Here is a 19507-nt window from a genome sequence, read left to right as displayed (position 1 = left end):
CATGAGAAAATAATTGAGTAATAGTTTGAGAAAACCTTTTGCATAGGTACTGCTTTGCAGGCTTTGTGAGGATTAAACTTTTTAATGTCTGTGTTACGCTGGGTTCAGTAATCTAGAAATATTGAATGTAATCTACTTTTTAATTCGATGACTTGTGTGTATCACAGTTATTCCTACAAATATTTCATGATAACAAGCCCCAAAGTTCTTCATAGTGCCCCGGCCAGTTCTGAAATAGAAATTGAGAAATAAAAATATAATATACTAAAAGATGTTGAACATTACTATTCTTCAGGCAATTAGGCTTTGTAGTATTTCTGGTCTTATTGTGGTCAGTTTTTGCCACTTTTTTTTTCCCCAATGAAAATTTTGTTGTCACGCCTTGTCCGACTTGTAACTGTAAAGTAATGAATTGATCCTCTGGAATTTGGAGTTCTGGGGTGACTGGTGTACCAAGGTTGATTATTGCACTAAATATCTTCCATCCTCAACTGAATCTGCAAAGGACAGAGGAGGCTCTACATTTCTTAAACTTAAGCCAAACCAGAAACAGGAAAATGTTGTGATTTGAGTCAGCAGGGAGCATACTTGGGATTCAAATAGAAATGTAGGAAAAGAATAAATCTTTTGAGTGTCTAATATAAGAAAGTCTTTCCTTGTGTTTGTATTGAACAAATGCATCAAAGTGCTATTTAAAGATTACTGATTTAAACAGCAGTAATGGGTAGGGGACTGTAAGCTTGTTAAGTCTTAGACTTTTCAATTTATTTCAACTACCACTGTTACTCAAGGAGGTTAATTACAACACCTGCTGTAATGGCCAAAACCATAGATCTGCATATTTAACATTCTGAAGCGACAGATGATTATGCATTTGACATAATTTTTAAAAAAGTTTTCTTGAAACATTAATGAAAACCTGTGTTAGCCACTTTGGTGGATTTAAAGATGTAAGATCCATTCATCTCTTAAAACACAATTAAAAAAAGGCACTTTCAATCAGGTCTAATAAATGAAATCTTGTCTTTGGTCTTAGAGACCTCACTAGAAGGTGGAAGTAGTCCAGGCTGAAAGATGGGAGGATGGCTTTGGGCTGGTGCTGCAGATCACCACCAGTGAGGACCATGGGTAGAAATCCTAAATTCCAGTCAGACCTTGGAATCCACTATTTACTTTCTTCCAGTGAGATGTCTTTGAGGAACCTTGTAGCAGGGCGACCGTCAGGCACCGTACTGTAGTTGGGATTTCATCTTGCAGTGCTTTGCAGCTCCCAGCTTGGAGACAAGATCTTCAGCCCTTTCTCCTAGTGCTGTGACTGCAGAGCTGCTTGGCAGGGACAGGCTGAGCCCTGAGCTGCTGTTGGGATCCCAGGTGGCTGCAGCTGGGAGCTCTTATCTTCATGGCAAGGCAAAGACCAGGTGTAGTGATTGTTAATTCCTGGCTCATCTAACAGCTGACTTTACCTATTCAGATTTTATTTGGTGGGGACAGCAGAGTGTTAAGATCCCATTTCTTCTGAGGCCTTATTTTCATGACTTCAGTTAAAAGCATCCCTGTGACTCCTCTTTTGGATATCCAGGATTGTATGGTTCCAAGCTAATGATGTTCATCAGTTCTATTCTCTCTGGATCCCCTAAATGAATATTACTTCAGCTATTAAACAGTCATCTTAGGGCAGGATATATATTATGTTAATACTTTTCACTATTTCTATTTATTATTTGGTGAAGTATGCAGATAAAAACCATGGAGAAATGCAAGTTTAAGTAGACTGGGAATGGTTGGAGAAGATTCATTTTGAAAAGAAATAATTAAGGTGTAACAATATTAGATTGGCTTGGCTGGGGAAGGAAGGAAAAGATGCATCATTATAAAGAAAAACTAGAAGGTACAATAAAATAACAGATTCATAGACATTAATTGATTTTGTGTCTGATTCTACCGAATAAAAGAAAATCTCTAAGGTTTCTGCATAGAAAACACACTAAATGGAAATACATTTATTTAAAGTACCTTTAGGAGCTTTGAGAGTGTTTGTATGTCTGCACTGCCTTTCCTTCAGTCCTTGCAGGGTAGATTTTAATATTTACATATGTGAGTTTAGGGGCATAGCTGATGGCATTTTGTTAATGGAGAGGATGATCTCCAGGAACTGCTGCATGTCCAGTGAGTTTCTAAGCAGCCTCGGGCAATTCATTTGGCTTCTGTGCTGTTTGCCAGGTGCTCAGCAGCTCTTGAGGAATAAAAACACTACAAACACGGGGCTGCCTTAATGTGCTGCTGTGGAATGTCAGTGTGACTCTGTGGTATTAGTGAAGAGCTGTGCCTCTCAAAAACATAATGAGCGATCTAGGCATGAATTTGATGTTGGATTAATTTGGTGTCTGCTTCCCAGGACATGAGGGCAGCCTTTTCCTATTCAGGAGGTTCAGCCGTGCCTTTTATTTGTACATTGATGATAACTCACAAAATTAGCAGAGAGCAATCCCTTAATAAATCACTAGAACTCATTCTCCCTTTGTAAAAAATGAGATTTGATTAACTTTCATGTGATCAGCTTCCATGGCAGTGGGAGGAGAAGCTGTCAGGTGGTACCAGTTCAGCAGAGGAGCTGCTGTGGCCGCTGTGAGTCCGCGGGGATGCGGAGCTGGCAGATCCTTGCCTTGCAGGCTGCAGGCAGCGCTGGAGGAAAAAGAGTTTGTTGTGTGCCCAGCCAGCTGCTGGTGTGACCTTGTAGGGCTGGAAGAATGAGGCTGCTGTGGGAGGCTCGTGCAGGGCCTGCCACTGTCACTGAAGAATTGGAAATTTAAGTGATGTGAGTCTTTGTGCATCAAACAAAGCTACAACCACCCCAAGCTGATTGTATCAAATTGAATTTTTTTTCCCTTTTGCTTTTCCTTTCCACTTCAAATAAGCTGAATTTCTAGGTCATATTTGGCGTAGGAAGGGCTTGCTTTCAGCTGATAGAGTTATGAGAGCGTGCACAATACTATAATTTTGTTAACATTTACGAATAGCACTGACTACAGGTTGTTTCTAGTGCGTTAGATATTCATCAAGGGTTTTTTTGATTATGTTGTTCAGCAAGAAAACTTTCATATATTTGTTAAGTGCTTCTAAATGAATGATGCTTTTTGCAATGCTGCTCAAAAGCAACAGTCTTGGGTTTAAAATTAGTTTCTGAGCTGTGGACTGGAAACTTTGACTTGTGTACGGTCTCTGTGAAGGTGTTGATGGGAGCAAGTTTTTCCATTAGATGAAGTGGTTCAAATGTGATTCTTCATTCTGTATTTCTTTTATTCAAATAAAACTTCTGGATCTGAAACAGCATCTTATAAATGAAATGAGATTGAATACAATTCAAGTGTTTTGCATCAGAGTATTCTTACACTGACTGCAGCCTTAACTTCTGTAGCCTTTGCCAAGGTCACCCTTGCAGAGAGTGGATACAGGTGTAAAATACTGGTGGTTAATTTAGTAGCTTCCCTGTAGAAAGCTACAATGATGTGGGTATGAGGGTTTTTTTCATAATATCAAGACTCAGTAGGAACTTTTAAAAGTATTTCACATGTTTCCTGTGTTTTAGTCCCTTTTAAGCGTGGTTTTGTTGGGTGTGTTATTTATCTGACCTCAAGAGCAGAAGGGAGTTGCTTGTTACAGTTGAGCTGCTGTGTTTTCAGAAGCTGCAGGGGAAGGCAGGCTCTCTTGGCATCAAGGTGGTCCAGTTACTTTTGAGAGGAAAAGCACAAATTTCTTTGCTAACAAAAACAGAAGTCAGGGCCTCAGAATGAAATGAAAGGAATGGGAAGTCTGAAGATATATCAGGTCAAAGGTTGCTCTTCAAGCTTTCAATTCCTAAGCTGCCTTTTTAGGCTTAGGGTAAGAAGTGAAAAGACTTTAATTTTTAGTATTAATTAGGTACCTAGTAACACAACTAATTTATTTTTCTGCTACCTCCTGCTTGTTACTTAGAGTGAGATTTGTGGTTTTGAGAACGTGTGAGTTAACTCTCCTAAGTCAAGCAAAATCTCAGTGCCTTTCCTTGAGCACAGTAGTAAAGGAGGAAGCTTTTTATGTTTGTTGGTAAATCAGCTACCAGTAGTATGGTCAAAGAAAACAAAACAAATATCATTTGGGTTTCAGTTCAGTAGTATAGCACAGAGTGCTTTTACAGAAGGAAAAGAAAAAGTTTCCTTAAGCTATGTGATGTTTTTCTTAAGTTAGGCAGCTACTTTGATTTAAAATCCTAGTTCTGTACTTAAAATTATTAGTTCTTCTTTACAGTTCAGAATTCTTGTTCACTTGTTACTACAAATTGCTGGTGTAAGTGCTGACTTGTAAGAGCCTATACAGAAATAATTTTGTGCCAAGATCAACCAAGACTAATAGAAACTTTCTCTTTGTTTTCAGTCCAGAGGAGCTTCCTGTCCATGATGCAGTGATAGAAAAGGTAAGTCCACTGTCCTCCAGGTTTTACTAGTAAGCATTTACAGATTTACAGCTTTTAAAACTATAAATCATTGTGAGATGAGTTGATGAAGCATTTTAGTGATTTACATTTCCAAAGAAGCACATTCTAAATCCCCTAAGAGCTGTCATCCTTGAGGCCACAGTAACTCACACACAGATCCCTGGGGGCCGCCTGTTTTTACATTTGCTCCTATCAGTGAGAGTGAATATTCCTCTCCCATTATGTGCCCTAGTGAAGGAAACGGAGCTGCTTAGGAGCTCACACCCAGCTCTGCCCTGAAAGAGTGAAAGCTGTGGTCCTGTGCCAGGCGCTGCCGTCAGCTGTGCAGGGGGATGGATGATGTGAGCGAGGTGGTGGCACTGACACCCAGGTGTGTGCTGCTGTCCTGAGGGGCGTGGGCTGCTTTGCTGCTGTGGGAAATGGTGACAAAAATCCTGCTGCCACCATGGTGTGGTGGCCTCTCTTGTAATGCTCGACACCCAGTTGCTGAGCTGGGTGTATTTCAGATATGCAGGTCCTATTGGCAGCTGCTGCGGGTCCTGGTCCAAAAATCCTTCTGCTGCTAGAGGGTTCTGGAGAAATAGTTTGACAACTGATGTGTTGGGAATGTGGAAAAATAACGGGGAACTGAATTTCTGCTTGTCTGTGCCTAGTTACTGTTGGTATTTCCCCTTGGTCAGTCGGGTCTATTGTTATCTCCAGGAACAAATCAAATCAGAAAACTCAAGATAAAGTATTTAAAGTTGTAAGTTTAAGTTATCCCTCTTGGCTGTACAAATCAGTAGAATACATGAAAAAAGGATGGAATTAATTCTTTCAAGGCAGCTCAGCTCTTTAAGTGTTAAGAGCAGCAGTGCTTCTGAAAATAAATTATTTTGTGCTTACTGAAGCTAGTAAGAGATGCTTACTGTGAAAGAGTAGAACTTGTAAGTCTCTTTTGTTTTGCCTTGGTTCATGTGTGGTTTTGCATACACAGCCTGAAATAGCTGCCTTTTCCTGCCATGTTTCATTACATTTAATAACACAGTGAGTGTATGTATAATTTCATTTCCATCAGAAGGACACAGCAGGGGGGATGAGTCTCTGAGCAGAAATATTAGGCAGCTTGCAGCTACTGTGGTAGATGTGTTTTGAAGCTCTGATTCACTGTGGCTTTGTAGTTAGCCTTAAATTATTTGAGGGAAATAGTGTCTCAGTTCTCTGTCCGAAATTGTGCTGTCTCCAAGTGTCAGCATAGAAACTGTATTTATGGTGTCAGTGTTAAATCGCAAGTCTAGTGTGTTTTAATAAACATCCAGAGATGCTCCTGCATTAGAGTCCTGGTTACACTCCTGATGGTATCCTGACCTCTGCTGGTCTGAGCTTTATCTGGCTCCTGTCAGCAGAGTTGGAATCTTTCAAACTTTCTAGATACCATTCATAAGGATTACTGTGTTACGTTATTCTGGGCATTACGTTATTGAAAGCATTCTGCACAATGCTTTCCTCTTGCCTTGTGAATTTAAAAAAAAAGTATTCCTAACTCAAGTTTTCATATAATGTGCAACTTATATAAAATTTTGGTTGATATACTTGTGAATTTCGAATCTGTTCCTCAGATACAAAAAACCCTTAGACTGGGATTGCCCTGTGTGTATTTTTGGTCATAATACCTTTACTCTGCATTAACAGTAATAATTACTCATTTTGGTGCTTCATTACTTTGCTGCATATTTGATGCCTTAAATGCATCAAATCATTTTCCTACATTATTAACTACTTAACCTCGAGATGGATCATCTAGCACATCTCAGATAAAACAAGGGGAGGAAAGATTTTCTGGAGGAGGAAAGGAGACAGAGATCTGACCTCAGGAAATCTGGAGTCTGACTCTGATTTTGAAGTTCTATGAAATGTTTTGTAAGTAATTTTCAGTTAGGTTTTGTCATTGGTTTACTTGATTATAAATTCTCTGGGGAGCAGTTCAGCAAGTTCTGGTTTTGTGGGAGGTTTCTGCTAAAGCATTGCTTTAAGCCTCAGTCCCTGGCACATGTCCTCTCCATGAAGGTGGAGTGCTGCACATGAGAGGGGTGCTTGGCAACTTCATGATTTTTGTGCTTTTACTAGTGCGTTGTTTACTGACATGAGAGTAGGAAAGCAGCTCTGCTTCAATTAGAGATTCTGTTACTCCCACTGGCAAAAGGGCTTCAAAGTGTAAAAAGTACTCAGAAGACAGATAAATGGATTTTTTTTCCTTTATTTGGTGACAACTGTGTGGAATTTGTCTGAAAGAACAGTAGCAGCATCCTTCTGCTCTGCAATGAGCTGCCTCAGATCTGTCTGTGTTTCCAGTGTTGTATCTGTTAGACATAAAAGTCAACATAATTCAGATAGGGAAAGAAATAGCTAAAAGTTTTCAAGAACTGAACACAAAAATAATTGCTATTTTGACTACAGTAGCATCACTTGAGAATGGGTAAATTGACATAAAGACATAAAAGCTTGAACAAACATACAGTTGAAGTGAGCTTCTGGCTCAAAAGACCAAAAATCTTGAAAGCAGATCAAGCATAGAAACAAAAAAGACTGTAGAAGCAGATAGGATTTTATTTTTCATACCAATTACATGAACAACCTGTTAAGGGCAGAGACCTTTCCTGACTGCCTCTTATTCCTGCCGTGTAAACTATGCCTAAAGAACAGCTGCTTTAAGAGATGTTGAAAATGCTGATTCCTTAAAGGGGTTGCAAGTGTGAAGGAGAATCAGAAACAGTGTTGTGAAATCTTGGAAGCAATAGCTTTTCTAGCCTTCCCCTGTAAAAAGTCTTAAGAAATGTCTTTTTAAAAAAATGTAAAAGGCTGGTATTTGAGATATTGCCCAGTACAGCCAGAACCTGAACAGGAATGTGGGCAGTTGATTGAGCAGGTAGACAAGGTTGAAAGAGTAGAGGCACTTCTTTTCCCGTTACATTTTTATACTTGTGTTAGGCTTACAGAGTTTGAATTCAAACAAAAAATAACTTGAAAATCCAAACCAACTTATTTCCAGGGCATTTTGTGGACCTTTCATAGTTGGGGTGGGCCTAAACTTCATCAGGTTATACTTCTGCTAATGCAAGACTTTGGGCTCCTGGATTAAAGAAGTTCAGGAAGTTAAAGAAGCCCATTTTATTGCATTGATAGCCAAGAAAGAATGCACAAATTCTGATGGGTAAAAGCTAGAAGTAAATTTAGGATTCTATTGGGACAATAAATAATAATTTTCTTTTATATTTCCCCCAACATTTTTGATGCAATTGACTTTATAAATACTTAATGAAAGTATTTATAACTTTTCAGTATCCTGCAAAGCTTTAAAATTAAACTTTTACATTGTTACCAGATTGAATCAGTAGCCATATGAATATCCTTCCTGTCTTTATTAATCCCTGGATTTGAAATTAGAGGTAGAGGGGCTGTCCTTTACAATAAAACTAACTACTTTTTTTTATATTCAACTCTGAAGAGAAAGCAGTAGCCACACACATACATTTTTCTGCTTTAACCTTTCCAGTCTGGATCTTCTGCTCCAAAGCTTTATGAGAGAATTGAGATAGTCTCGTTAAAAACATGTAACAACACACAGTTAACTATTAACTTTGTAGTATAATCAGAGATACTTTGCAAAATGTAAAACTGAACTGTAAAAATAAGTGCTAAAAGTCTTTATCATTGGAGCTAACAAAATACACATTTTTGGTCATGTGGTACCAAAGTGCCTTGTAATTCTGTGGGCTAAGATGGCTGATCCCAAGTGCTTGTTTGGGTCCCAAATTCGAGAAGTTAATGAATGGCAACTCCAGGAATATTTTCACAGACAGAAGGGCAGTCTCTAAGGTAGTAGGGCTGTACTTGCTAGACTACTTAATGTAACTGTTTCTTTTGAGAAGATGGGTTTTGATTTGGATTCTCATTCTGTCACCTTGTTACTGAAATATTCTTGTCAGTAATAAAATTTAAGCTATAGATCTTCAGAAGAAATGCTTTATGTTAAATTACAGGGTAATTCAGATGAAAATGTGCCTGAATTCTTCAGGAGGAGAATTATGGCAAGGATTTCTAGCTTTTAATGTCTAAAAATTAAAGCTTATTCTCACTTCTGCTCCTGTGCTGTCACTCTTGCATGTATTTGTTATTGTTCATTTTTAACTTCGTGCCTTTTAAGAAAGGATGGTTTGTGTGATCACTTGCAAACAGAAGCTAATGATGTTCAGGGCAAGTCTGGGGAAAGAGGATCATTTCAGAGACAACTAACTTTTAAGTGGCTTGCAGCAGAAATTATTTGCCTGAAAACTGAGTATAAAACCAAACAGAAGTTGTGGGGGTTTTTTTGTAACTTGCCAGATATGTGAAAAAGAAACTTCTAGAAATATTTTACTTAATGTCCTCTTATAAAAATGCAGTTTGTCCATAGTGCTGAAAAGAAAGAGTTTCATCTTGGTTTTTGGTTGGCTGGGTTTTTTTTTGATGTTTTAAATGAACTGGCGTTACTCTTTGCTGTTTTCAGATGAGTGAATAAAAAGTTCATAATGCTCTGTTGTTATTAAAAAAAAACATAAATAACTTTAAATGCATTTGGTTTGGAGATACTAAAAATTTCTAATTCCTTTTCAGCAAAAGAACCTGGAAATTGAAAGAACTACAAAATGGCTTAAGATGCTGAAAAGCTGGGAAAAATACAAGAATAGTGAAAAGGTAAAATTGTGCATGGCTGAATGTCATTGGCTGTCATTTCGGAAAGAATGTATGCCCTAAAATTAGATGGCCTGTGTTTGATATCTGAAAAAAACCACCAAACCCCACAACGAAAGAATAAAGGTTTTCGTTCTTCCAAAATGCAGTAATTCCTAATTACCCAACAAAATTGGTGATCAAATGCAAGGAATTGTGTTCAGTGTGTTCATGTGTGCAGAATAATCTGTGGACAGAGTGGGTCATGTTAGGTGGGCCACTAAGTGCTAATTGCTTTTACTTGCTTTAAAAGCTAGGTGAGGACTTCCTTGTGAGCAGTTTATTTGCTGGAATTGTGGTCTTGGTCATCTTTAAATTATGGAAGAATTTCAGCTGGAAAAAAATTTGCTAGAGAGGCTGTATTCCCAGCACTGGGCTGTGGGAGGGGTTTCGTAGGCAGTCTTGTGGCTGTTTGGTGGACAATGCACAGAATGTCAAACTCGGATTCCTTTTTCTCTTCAACACAGCTTAAGACTTCTGTTAAGCTGTCTTAACACAAGACAGCTTAATACAAGCTGTCTTTGCATTTTCTGTTGGGTCTTCTGTTGGTAAAGCTCAGAATCTCTTAGAAAGTCCATTTTCTTAAAATATGACGTGAAAGCATGAAAAATAATTACTTGTTCCTAAAGTTTTTCTTATAATCCTACTTTTTGTCCTGCCATTTTCTCTGGGAGAAGAAGTTAGGGGGTCTTAACTGTTGTGACTTTGTTTGTTTCTTTGTTTTTTTAATGTAGCAGTAAGAAGATTTTAAGATCAAATATGTTCCCAAGTCAAAGGGACAATAATAAACCTCTATTACAGCTGCTTTGTTAGCAAAGAAAATGTCAAATATGACCTTTCAGGTAACACAATAACCATGTGTCATCTAAGCAGTAGTGGTTGTGCTCTTCAGCCATTGGTGGCAGCAATCCACAAGACACTGACTTAAATAAATAATCCTCTCTTCACCAGGCATTCAGAAGGTCTGGCAGATCAGCTGAGCAGAAAGAGTTCAGTTCATGTAACAAATTATAGGCTGAACTATAAATAGGGGCTGAAATAATTCAATATGTTCATAAAGGGATGAACTTCACTTGAGGCTAGGAAAAATTTTCACTCATTGTGGAACTCTAGTGAAGCACATGAGGTTTTAAAAACAAGGGTGTTTTCCTTATTCTATCTCACATTTTATGTGCTAAGTGAACCAGAAGATACAGAATAAAGAATCAGCTGCCTCCTGAGCATCCAGCTGAAAGCCAGACATTATTTGTCACTGCTCTTTATGGAAAGCCTGGCCATGTTCTCAGAGCTGTGCAAAACTCACAATTAAAGGCAGCTTTTATCTGTGTGTTGGTTGGAAGAATGCACCAGCTTTCCAAGCTCACATTCTTGAAGCATGGAAGGAGTATTTGCAGGAACAGTTCCTGAGTCTTATTTTCTGTCTTCACTTGACTGGATAAAGTGATTAATGTTAGAGGAACAAATTGCTAAAGAAAATGAACAGCCTGTGTGTTACAAGACTCACATCACCTGACACTGCCTTGGTTTCTGTGCAGTCGGGCTGCTCCTGAAATGAGTGTTCTTTAGAAACAGCACTGAAGGGAACATAGCAGCAAGAACAACAGTAACAATGTTACAGGATTATAGATTATAATTGGCTTGTTTTTGGAAAATGCCACATTTGAGACATGACTGTGCTATTAAGTAGGTAGGAAGGGAGACTCAGAGAAAGTGATGGTCCCAGGTATACAGCAGGTATGTACAAAATACAGGACTTTGGACAGCCTGTTCGTGATGAGCCTTCATAATATACAGCTGAGAGAGCTTTGCCTTGGATGAATCTGTTCATACTGTACACATACTGTAAATGAATCCATATATTTGATTCTGTTATCCCAAACTGTCATATGCTTAATTGCAAACTACAGTTTTCATTCAATGCTCTTGCAGAGCTGCCTATAGGCTGCTGTTCAACTTTATTTTTTGTCAAAATGTCCCAAAGAAAATTAATGAGAAAACATTGACACAGTGGTGGGTGGGTGTGTGCATTTGAGATGCTTCACTTCACATCTTCTCCTGATCTTGACTGCTGAAGAATATATATATATATAAGAATATATACATATATATATAAAAAAAAAGTAGATGAGGCATCTGGAAACTCCATGCTGTTTTCCCATTAGAACTCTTGTGCTAAACCTTGTAAAAAAGATGAGGTGGGGAACAGAGATTAGGAATGTATGCCCATGAGGAACTGGAAAAAGATGGAAGAATTGTCATATTGAGACCAGAAATGTGCCAGGCTCTACCATATTTGGGTAATAGTTTAGAGGCAGTGAAGTATGATGTAATAAATTGAGCCCATGTACAGCTCCAAAACAGTGTAGAATCACAGAATCATGGAATCGCCTGGGGTGGAAGGGACCTTATTGATCATCGAGTTCCAGCCCCCTGCCGTGAGCAGGGCCACCTTCCACTAGATCACCTTCCTCAGAGCCCCATCCAGCCTGGCCTTGGATACTTGCTGGGATGGGGTAGCCATAGCTTCTCTGGGAGCCGGTGCCATGGTCTCACCACCCTCACAGAGAAGAATTTCTTCCTTATGTAGGAGGTTTTCTTGTTGCCTTTATATCCTTGGCCACATTTGAGCTCACCAGGGTTTCAGCTCTCTTAACTAATCCCTGGCTGCTTGGATGGGGTCTCTGTATTCCTCCAAACTGCCTGTCCTTGCTTCCCCCCATGGGCTTCCTTTTTCTGTTTGAGATTGTCCAGGCACTCCTGTTCATTCATAAAGGTCTCCTGGTGTTTTTGTATGGCTTGCTCTTTGTGTATAAAACTCCTTGATTCCTGTGTGGTTATTTAGGCATCTCTTTCAGTGGAGTTTTCATGGTTCTTAGAGATAGCACTCTGAAGTGTGCAACTGCCCTTGTGTCTTTACTTGATTGATATTTGTCAAAATAAAGCTTTCATCTCCCCATCAGTCATTTCTTATGCAGGAAGTGTCACAGAGCAGCAAAGTTTGTATTTCAGCGTGGTCCTTCTCTAGTTTGTGCTTTTATTTCCTATTTGTATTCTACTGCTTAGTAGTTCAGGGTACAATCAACCACCCACAGATAGTAAATCCTTCCTGGCTTAGTATGATCATAACTTTCAGGAAAGATTAAATAAAACTGTTATATGTTGTATTCCCATTTGAGTATTTCCACCAAAGTATTTCTGTCTTTCCCTGTCTGCCTTCATCTATCTGTGATTGAAGTTGCCTAAATTGAAGGGGAAAGGGAGAAGAGAAACAATCAGGGTAGCTGCCATTTCCAGCTGTTCTGGCATTCACACACAGTATAATAATCAAGTCTCCAGTTAGTTTGGAGTCTGAACACAGAGCCTTAATGAAGAACCATCTTTGCATTCCTGAGATTCTTGAATGAGATGGAGCAACTTTTCTATTTGCCCTTTTTCTTCCTTTTATGCAACCCACAGAAGCTGAAGAACCTCTAAAGGCAGCAGCCTTTATAAATATATTTTCTTTTCATTATAAATATACTTTCTTGTGAGACTTCAGATTTTAATTCTTATGCTTCTTATCACGGATTCTTTTTGAGGTGGCAGAGTCCCTTTGCTACTTGTGCAGCTCTGCCTGACAGCTGAGAAAGTTTTATTTTCAAGAAAACCAACTTCATATTGTGCAGGAGCAATGATGCCAGTTGCCACTGTTCAGGCCAGTGCTGTGTGACAGTGGCCTCATTTCTCTTTCCAGAAACCAGTTGGGTTTGTGAGCTGGAGAGATGGGGGCCAGGCAAGGAAGGGGAGGTTGTGTGTTTTCCAGGTGGTTTTGCATGTTGGACATGATGGCCTTCATTGAGATGATAGCTAAATTTTCATTTTGTCCTCTTGCTTTATAAGGGTTTTAGTTCATTCTGTATATTCAGTGTATTTATTGGTCCAATTTGGTTTTGCATGAGAAGCTCCTTTAAATTCCCAGGTGATAGGGCCTCATTTAGTGTTTCTCCTACCTACTTCAGGATCAACCATCTTACTAATTGCAAGAGTTTGACTGCCCTCCTTGGATGAATATCAGCTTAGATGTGCTACAGAACTTGTAAAAACCTGTATTTTTATGTATCCTGTGTTCAAATGTATTGAGGATCACTTTCTTTTTTCTATATCCTGTGCTGATGGAAACATCCCAGATCCCATAACCCCATTCTTTAAATGATGAATGTTTTCATAGATGTGTCTTTTTATCTGAACTCTGAGTTATGTGCTTGTGCTTTGTTTTGAGGGATTATTTTAAGAAAGCCTTAATCTGCACAAATTATTTAAAATTACTCAGTATTTCACCTTCCCAGAGGCAGAAGAAAAAAGTATCTTCCTGAATTTTCTACTCTCTGTTTTAATTATTAATTTGGAAAGAGCAGGAAAGTAGATGAGGGCTCTGCAAGTATATAGATACAAAGCAGCATTTCTCAGCAGATTTTTTACCTGGTATTACATAAGGACATAAAAGACAGCAGAGGGCACTAGCATGGTGCTTATGGTAAAGACATTCAGCTAGCTAATAATCAGTGTGCTCATTTATATTTTCTTTAACTGTTTGGGGACTGAATGATTATCAGAAATGAATTTTGCAGTGAAGTGTGTGTGAGTTCCCCCCCGCTCCCCAAGATGTAGCACAGCCGTGTCATTTTCACAAAACTGCAGCATTGCACAGGGTCAGAGAACGGTTGGGGTTGGAAGGGGCCTCTGGAGGTCACCTGGTCCTGCACCTGCTCGAGCAGGGCCTTTTCCAGCTGCCCAGGACTACGTCCTCATGGCTTTTGAGATTTCCAAGGTTGGAGACACCACAACCTCACTGGGTGACCTGTGCCAGTGCTCTGTCACCCTCACAGTGAAAATGCGTTTCCTGATGTTCAAAGGGAATCTCCAGTGTTTCAGTTTGTGCCCATTGCCTCTGGTTGTGTGACTGGGCACCATTGCACAGAACCTGGCTCTGTCCTTTTTGCGCTCTCCCTTCAGGGTGGTCCTACAGACAAATTGATAAGATCCCCCTGAGCCTTCTTTGCTCCTGGCTAAACAGTCCCAGCCCTCTCAGCCCCTCCTCGTGGCAGGGGTGGTCAAGTCTCATCATCTCTGTAGCCCTTTGCAATGTGTCCTTGTCTGTTGTGTGTTGAGAACTGGACTCAGCGTGCTGAGCAGAGGAAAAGGATCCCCTCCCTCAGCCTGCTGGGAATACTTTTGTCTGGTGCAGCCCAGGACACCACTGGTCATCTTTGCTTCAAGGGCCCTGCCCTGGCTCCTGCTCAATTTGGTATCCACCAGGACCCTCAGGTCCTTTTCTGAGCTGTTTTCTGGCTGGTGACCCATGGAATGTTCTGATGCCTGGGGCTGTCCCTTCTCAGGTGCAGGACTTTGCACCTCTCCTTGTTGAACTCTGTGAGGTTTCTGGCAGCCCATTCTCCGGCTTGTTAACATCACTCTGGATGGCAGCACAGCCCTCTTGTGTATCAGCCACTCCTCTCAGTTTTCCATTGGATATGAATTTTTTCATGCTCGTTTCCATGTTCTTGTTTGTGTACTGGAGCCCATGCCATGACTGAGTGACATTTCTCTCTTCTGTATCAGATGGTGAAAGTTTTGGTCTTGTGTTCTGCTGAGTCTGTAGGCAGGATCTGGTAATGGCTTGGGATGACCGAGAGCTTTTTCTCTGCCTCAATAAAAGAATAGATGGAACAGCAGAGTCAGTTGAACACAGATCTGAAATGGTGAATGTTATTTGGGTTTATTCTGTCAGGCAGTGCAACAATTCAGAACTTAGCTACTAAAAATGTTTGCTTTCCTCCTGTTTTTTTTTCTGTTTTGTTTTGTTTTGCATAGCTGTAGTTGGCTGACGAGACTGTTCACCTCTCTGTCTTTTCTGCTCTTTTTAAAGTTATATTTGCAATTCACTTTTCAGACTTTTCTGCGAAAAGGGCTTCCACAGTTCTCTCTCTCAGTTTTTACTTACTGCTTTAAGAACTCTTCTAACATTTGGCTGTTTCAATCTAGGCAGTGCAGAAGATGGGAAAATTGTAAATGCCATGGATTCCTCTGAAACTAGAGATTCTTCTCCTTCAGTTTTATTTTCCAGAAAAACTCTCAATAACTCCACAATTTGGATGGATGATTTGAATTGTTTTAATTCTGTTTGGATAAGAAGCTGTTATTATAAAGGCTTATTTCTGGCCTTTTGTATCTACCTGACCTTTTCCCAAAATATTAATTTATACAACAACAGTAGTCTTGAGAATGTATTCTTCAACCAGTTGTCTTCATTAATAACCTTTTGTTCTTGGAGACATTTGAAAATTAGTTAAAAAATTATAGTTAGCTGACAGAAATGTTTGGTGTGAAGGTACTCTGTCGCTGGACATGGGTCTGAGGAGTAAAACTACCTGTCACTAAGGACATAAATTGCTGCATTTTTTTTCCATAGCTTTCTTCCAAATTTGCAGAATAGATACTGCAAATTTGGCTCATTCTGCTTTCCAGCAGACAGGCTAATCTCTTCCTAGGACTTCACTGCAGTTGGGCGTGTTTGACTTTCAAAAGACTAAATTTTCTTCCCTCCTACAAGCAGGTACCCTTGTGTCTGGGTTGACACACACTGAAGTCCTGTGTAAGCTGAGCTCAGGGTATCCATCTGTAGAGAAGGATACTGCTTTGGAGCTCTGTATGTTGTTCTTCATCTTTACAGGAGAAGCTCTTCTGGCACAGCTGTGCTCACACTGCAAGTGTTGCTGCTTTAGCATTCTTTGTATTAATGCAGCAAAGTTTTCTTTATGAAGCACAACATTTTTTTTTGTGGGCAGCCTCCAGGATGGCTGTTGTATCTTACACAAGTTTATGCTTTTCATTTGAAAAAGGAACAAGGGAAGAAACTCATAACCTTGTGCAAGAGTTACAGATTCTGCAATCCAGACATAAATCCTTGCTGGCATTAAAAACACCTTTAAAGAGCTGATATATTCCAAATGGCAGGAGATTTGGAAATATACTGCAACGAGGGGTTCATTAATTTCCCAAAACTGGAGATGTGAAATACGTGAAAAGAAAAACAATCCTGTCTTTGAGGAAGACATTGCTTTTAAAATATTTCTTGCTGCAAACATAACTTTTATAAAAAATGTTTAAAGGAAGTGGTAGCTTTGTCAACTGAAATTTTTAAGGTCTAATGTTGCACTTAATTGTAGGATAAACATGAAGAAAAAATTGGAGAGCAGTTGTGTGTTGTTTGTTCTCTTTTAAACCTAATTGTCTCCCTGTGTAATCATGAAAATAATGGTAAAAAACATGACTTCAGAAAGGTTAATTTTCTGTGTCAGAGTTGTCTTTTTAATTTTCCTTGTCTTAGATATGTCTTCAAAAGATGATAACACCTTTTTGTGTTCTTTTGTTGGTTTTTTGCAAATGTTCTAATATGTATGTAGGAGATTGATTATTAGTTTAGAATTAGAATGTGAAATCTGTTAGCTTTAGAAAAGGCAGTCTCATTTTTTGTGATCTCATAAAAGGTTTGTTTCCTTGCATACATAGATTTGAGCATACTGTCGCAGTTTTAGAAGAATGCAAAAATCAGTTCTGCTTTTGGGTTTTTACTGATAGTTTTTAAAGCTTTGTGATTTTGCTGCTTGCTTTTTTGCTATTTCTATTTATAGACTGTAATTACAGTGAGTTATTTGTGGTTTATCCTGAAATAGTGATGCTAAGAATCAGATTTTTGGGATCTAAATGACAAAATTTGCTGAGCAAAGGTGATATGATTTTGACAAACCTTCCTACATGCAAAAGTCCTGGCTTGAAAACATCACCTGGGATGGTTTGGCCTATGTGTCTGTTTTATCCTTGTGCCTCTGGATTCTGTCAAGAGGTCCCAAATGGCACTGCTGGACATGTTGTTCAAAACACACTGGAACACTTTGTCCCCAGCAGGTCATCCCTTTCTTAGGGTGCTCGGTGTAATTCCATTTTGCTCCTCAGCATGTTGTGCATCACTCTTCCTTTTATTCAGAGCTTTGTAAATTTTGCTGCATTTTTACCTTGTTTTCTTGTTTTGCAGTTTCATAGGAGAATTTATAAAGGGATCCCACTGCAGTTGAGAGGGCAAGTCTGGTCTTTGTTGCTTGATGTTCCGAAGATGAAAGAAGAAATGAAAGACTTTTATAATGTGAGTTTGTAGAATTTCTACTTAATATTAATTTTAAAATATCAGATACTAAAGCTACAGGCTTTATTAAGCCTTTGTTGTTTTGCAGTGTTAAAAAAATCAGAAATTACATTGCAATGTATTGCTTATTTTAGCTAGGAAAAAGGCTGTGTATTCAAAAGCTGAGCTGAGATTGAGTCTGAGTAGATGAGGATTCTTATGAAAGAAGATGGGTGTTGGTATTGATGTTATCTAAATTTGGTGTCTGTTACCTTCCTCATATTTCTTGCTCGTTAGTCTAACAGGCTGCTTTTCCTGACTATTATATTTTAAGTTCCTCAAGAAGACTAGTAGGAGATCCAAAGGAGGTAAAACAGGTTATGCTGAATAATGTAGTTGTGAGAAAGAATGCCAAGTAAAATTAGAAGCATTTAAAAATAGGTGAAATAATCTTAAGGAATTATTAATGTCATCTAATGCTTAATGCAAAACAAAGAAATGTTTGTAGTTCAGATACAGAAGTAAGAAGGAGTTTCTCCCATCATTATCTGATTTGTGATATTCTCATCTTGCTGCTCTCTATTTTCATATTTCCTGAAGTGATATTAACACTGCTCACTGCCAGTATCACTTACAAATAACACACCTTAAAGTTAGAAGGATAGTACATGTTTATTGTAGGTCAAATAGCTTTTTTCAGTTCTCTTTGCAGGGGAAATTCCAGTTCTTAACCTTCTGTCCTTCCTGTTTCTCAAACTTTTGGTACCTTTCTGTTCTCTCATATGTGAAGCTGCCATGATTGCAAGGGCTTAGGGTGTTTCTCTTCCTGTATTCCATCAAATCATAGGTGTTTAAAACTAGAAAATTTCCCTTTGCTGCTTTTCTGTCTATCAGGGGGAAAAATCATTCTGGGTGTTCAGTTTAAATTGTACTGAAAGGTGCACATAGCTGAGATTGTGGTTAGTGTTGTGTTGGTTTGACTTAAAAGTAATTCCTCATGTGCCTAAAGCTTCTGGTTGTGTTCAGCAGACTTGATGTATGCTATTGTTCCCTGTTTGATCCCTTTGTTGTTATAATTTTTGACTTTACTCTTGTTTGCTTGCAACCAAAGTCTGTAGAGTTTTGCCTTTTGATTGTCTGTGGTATTCTCTAATAGAAGTAATATTTTAAAAATACCATATTGAATCCAGGGTCTTGTAAACTCAACTTTTATGGACAGAAGTGAGAATAAATGAATGAGAGTCAAGAGAAAATTATTTTAAGTGCAAAAAATAAGGTGTCAGTCTAAACCTGTGCAGGTTTCATAAGTATTCAATTACAAAAATGGATTTAATTATAAAACACTAAAGTAAGTGCTAAAGTAGACATATTCTACCACTAAATTAGCTTAGAACAGAAAGACAGAGGAAATTACTAGAGAAATGTCCATTATCTATATTTAGATAATAACTGGCAGCTATGTAGCTGTTACTTCTGCTAGAGAAAAAGACAGGAAAAGTATGAACACCACACTAAATCATTTGCTTAAAGCCTAGTCTAGAGCACTTGCATCTCTGGTTCTTGTTCCTGAGTAGCAAAATTAATTATTTCTTTAGTGCTGTGCCTGCCTCAGAAATGGCAATAAGAAATTTAAAATGCTGAAACAGCCTTAGATATGGGTAGTGAATGATGTGTCCAAAAAAGTCTATTATGGGATTGGTCTTTCTACATCTTTACTCTGTGGCTGTTTCTGATGCAGAGAATTTGTACATATATATGCTTATTTTGGAAGTTAAAACCGTTAATCTTGTGAGTTGCTATTCTGTATTGTTTTAAATCACATGGTGGCAATTAATTCAACACAACTGTACAGTCAAGCAGGTTTCTGCTCATTTAGAGTTCACAATTTTAAACTTCTGTTCTTTACTGTACTCCCAGAAATTGAAGCGTCAAGCACGAGGGTCTTCGCCAGATATTCGGCAAATTGACCTCGATGTGAACCGCACGTACCGAGACAACATCATGTTCCGGGACAGATACGGTGTGAAGTAAGTAAACTTCCATCTCCCCAGAGATTCTAGCCTTCCTTTGGGTTTTGTATTCTTCTCCCATTATCTAACTCAGAACCAAATAAAGCAGTGTTTTTTTAT

General features: G+C 38.8%; 1 protein-coding gene across 12 annotated transcripts in view; it reads left to right on the top strand.

The window, feature by feature from the left end:
- Positions 1-19507, top strand: part of USP6NL (USP6 N-terminal like) — a 110903-nt gene that overhangs the window by 65779 nt on the left and 25617 nt on the right. For all 12 annotated transcript variants that reach the window (XM_068189448.1, XM_068189453.1, XM_068189455.1 and 9 more), the window contains 4 exons: positions 4411-4450; positions 9104-9184; positions 17292-17399; positions 19296-19405. In XM_068189448.1, the coding sequence (XP_068045549.1) occupies positions 4411-4450; positions 9104-9184; positions 17292-17399; positions 19296-19405 (339 nt within the window). The remainder of the gene's footprint in view (positions 1-4410; positions 4451-9103; positions 9185-17291; positions 17400-19295; positions 19406-19507) is intronic.

Source organism: Anomalospiza imberbis, chromosome 5 (genome assembly GCF_031753505.1).
Source record: "Anomalospiza imberbis isolate Cuckoo-Finch-1a 21T00152 chromosome 5, ASM3175350v1, whole genome shotgun sequence".
NCBI classification, from domain to species: Eukaryota; Metazoa; Chordata; class Aves; order Passeriformes; family Viduidae; genus Anomalospiza; species Anomalospiza imberbis.
This window is presented reverse-complemented; position numbering and strand designations above follow the sequence as displayed.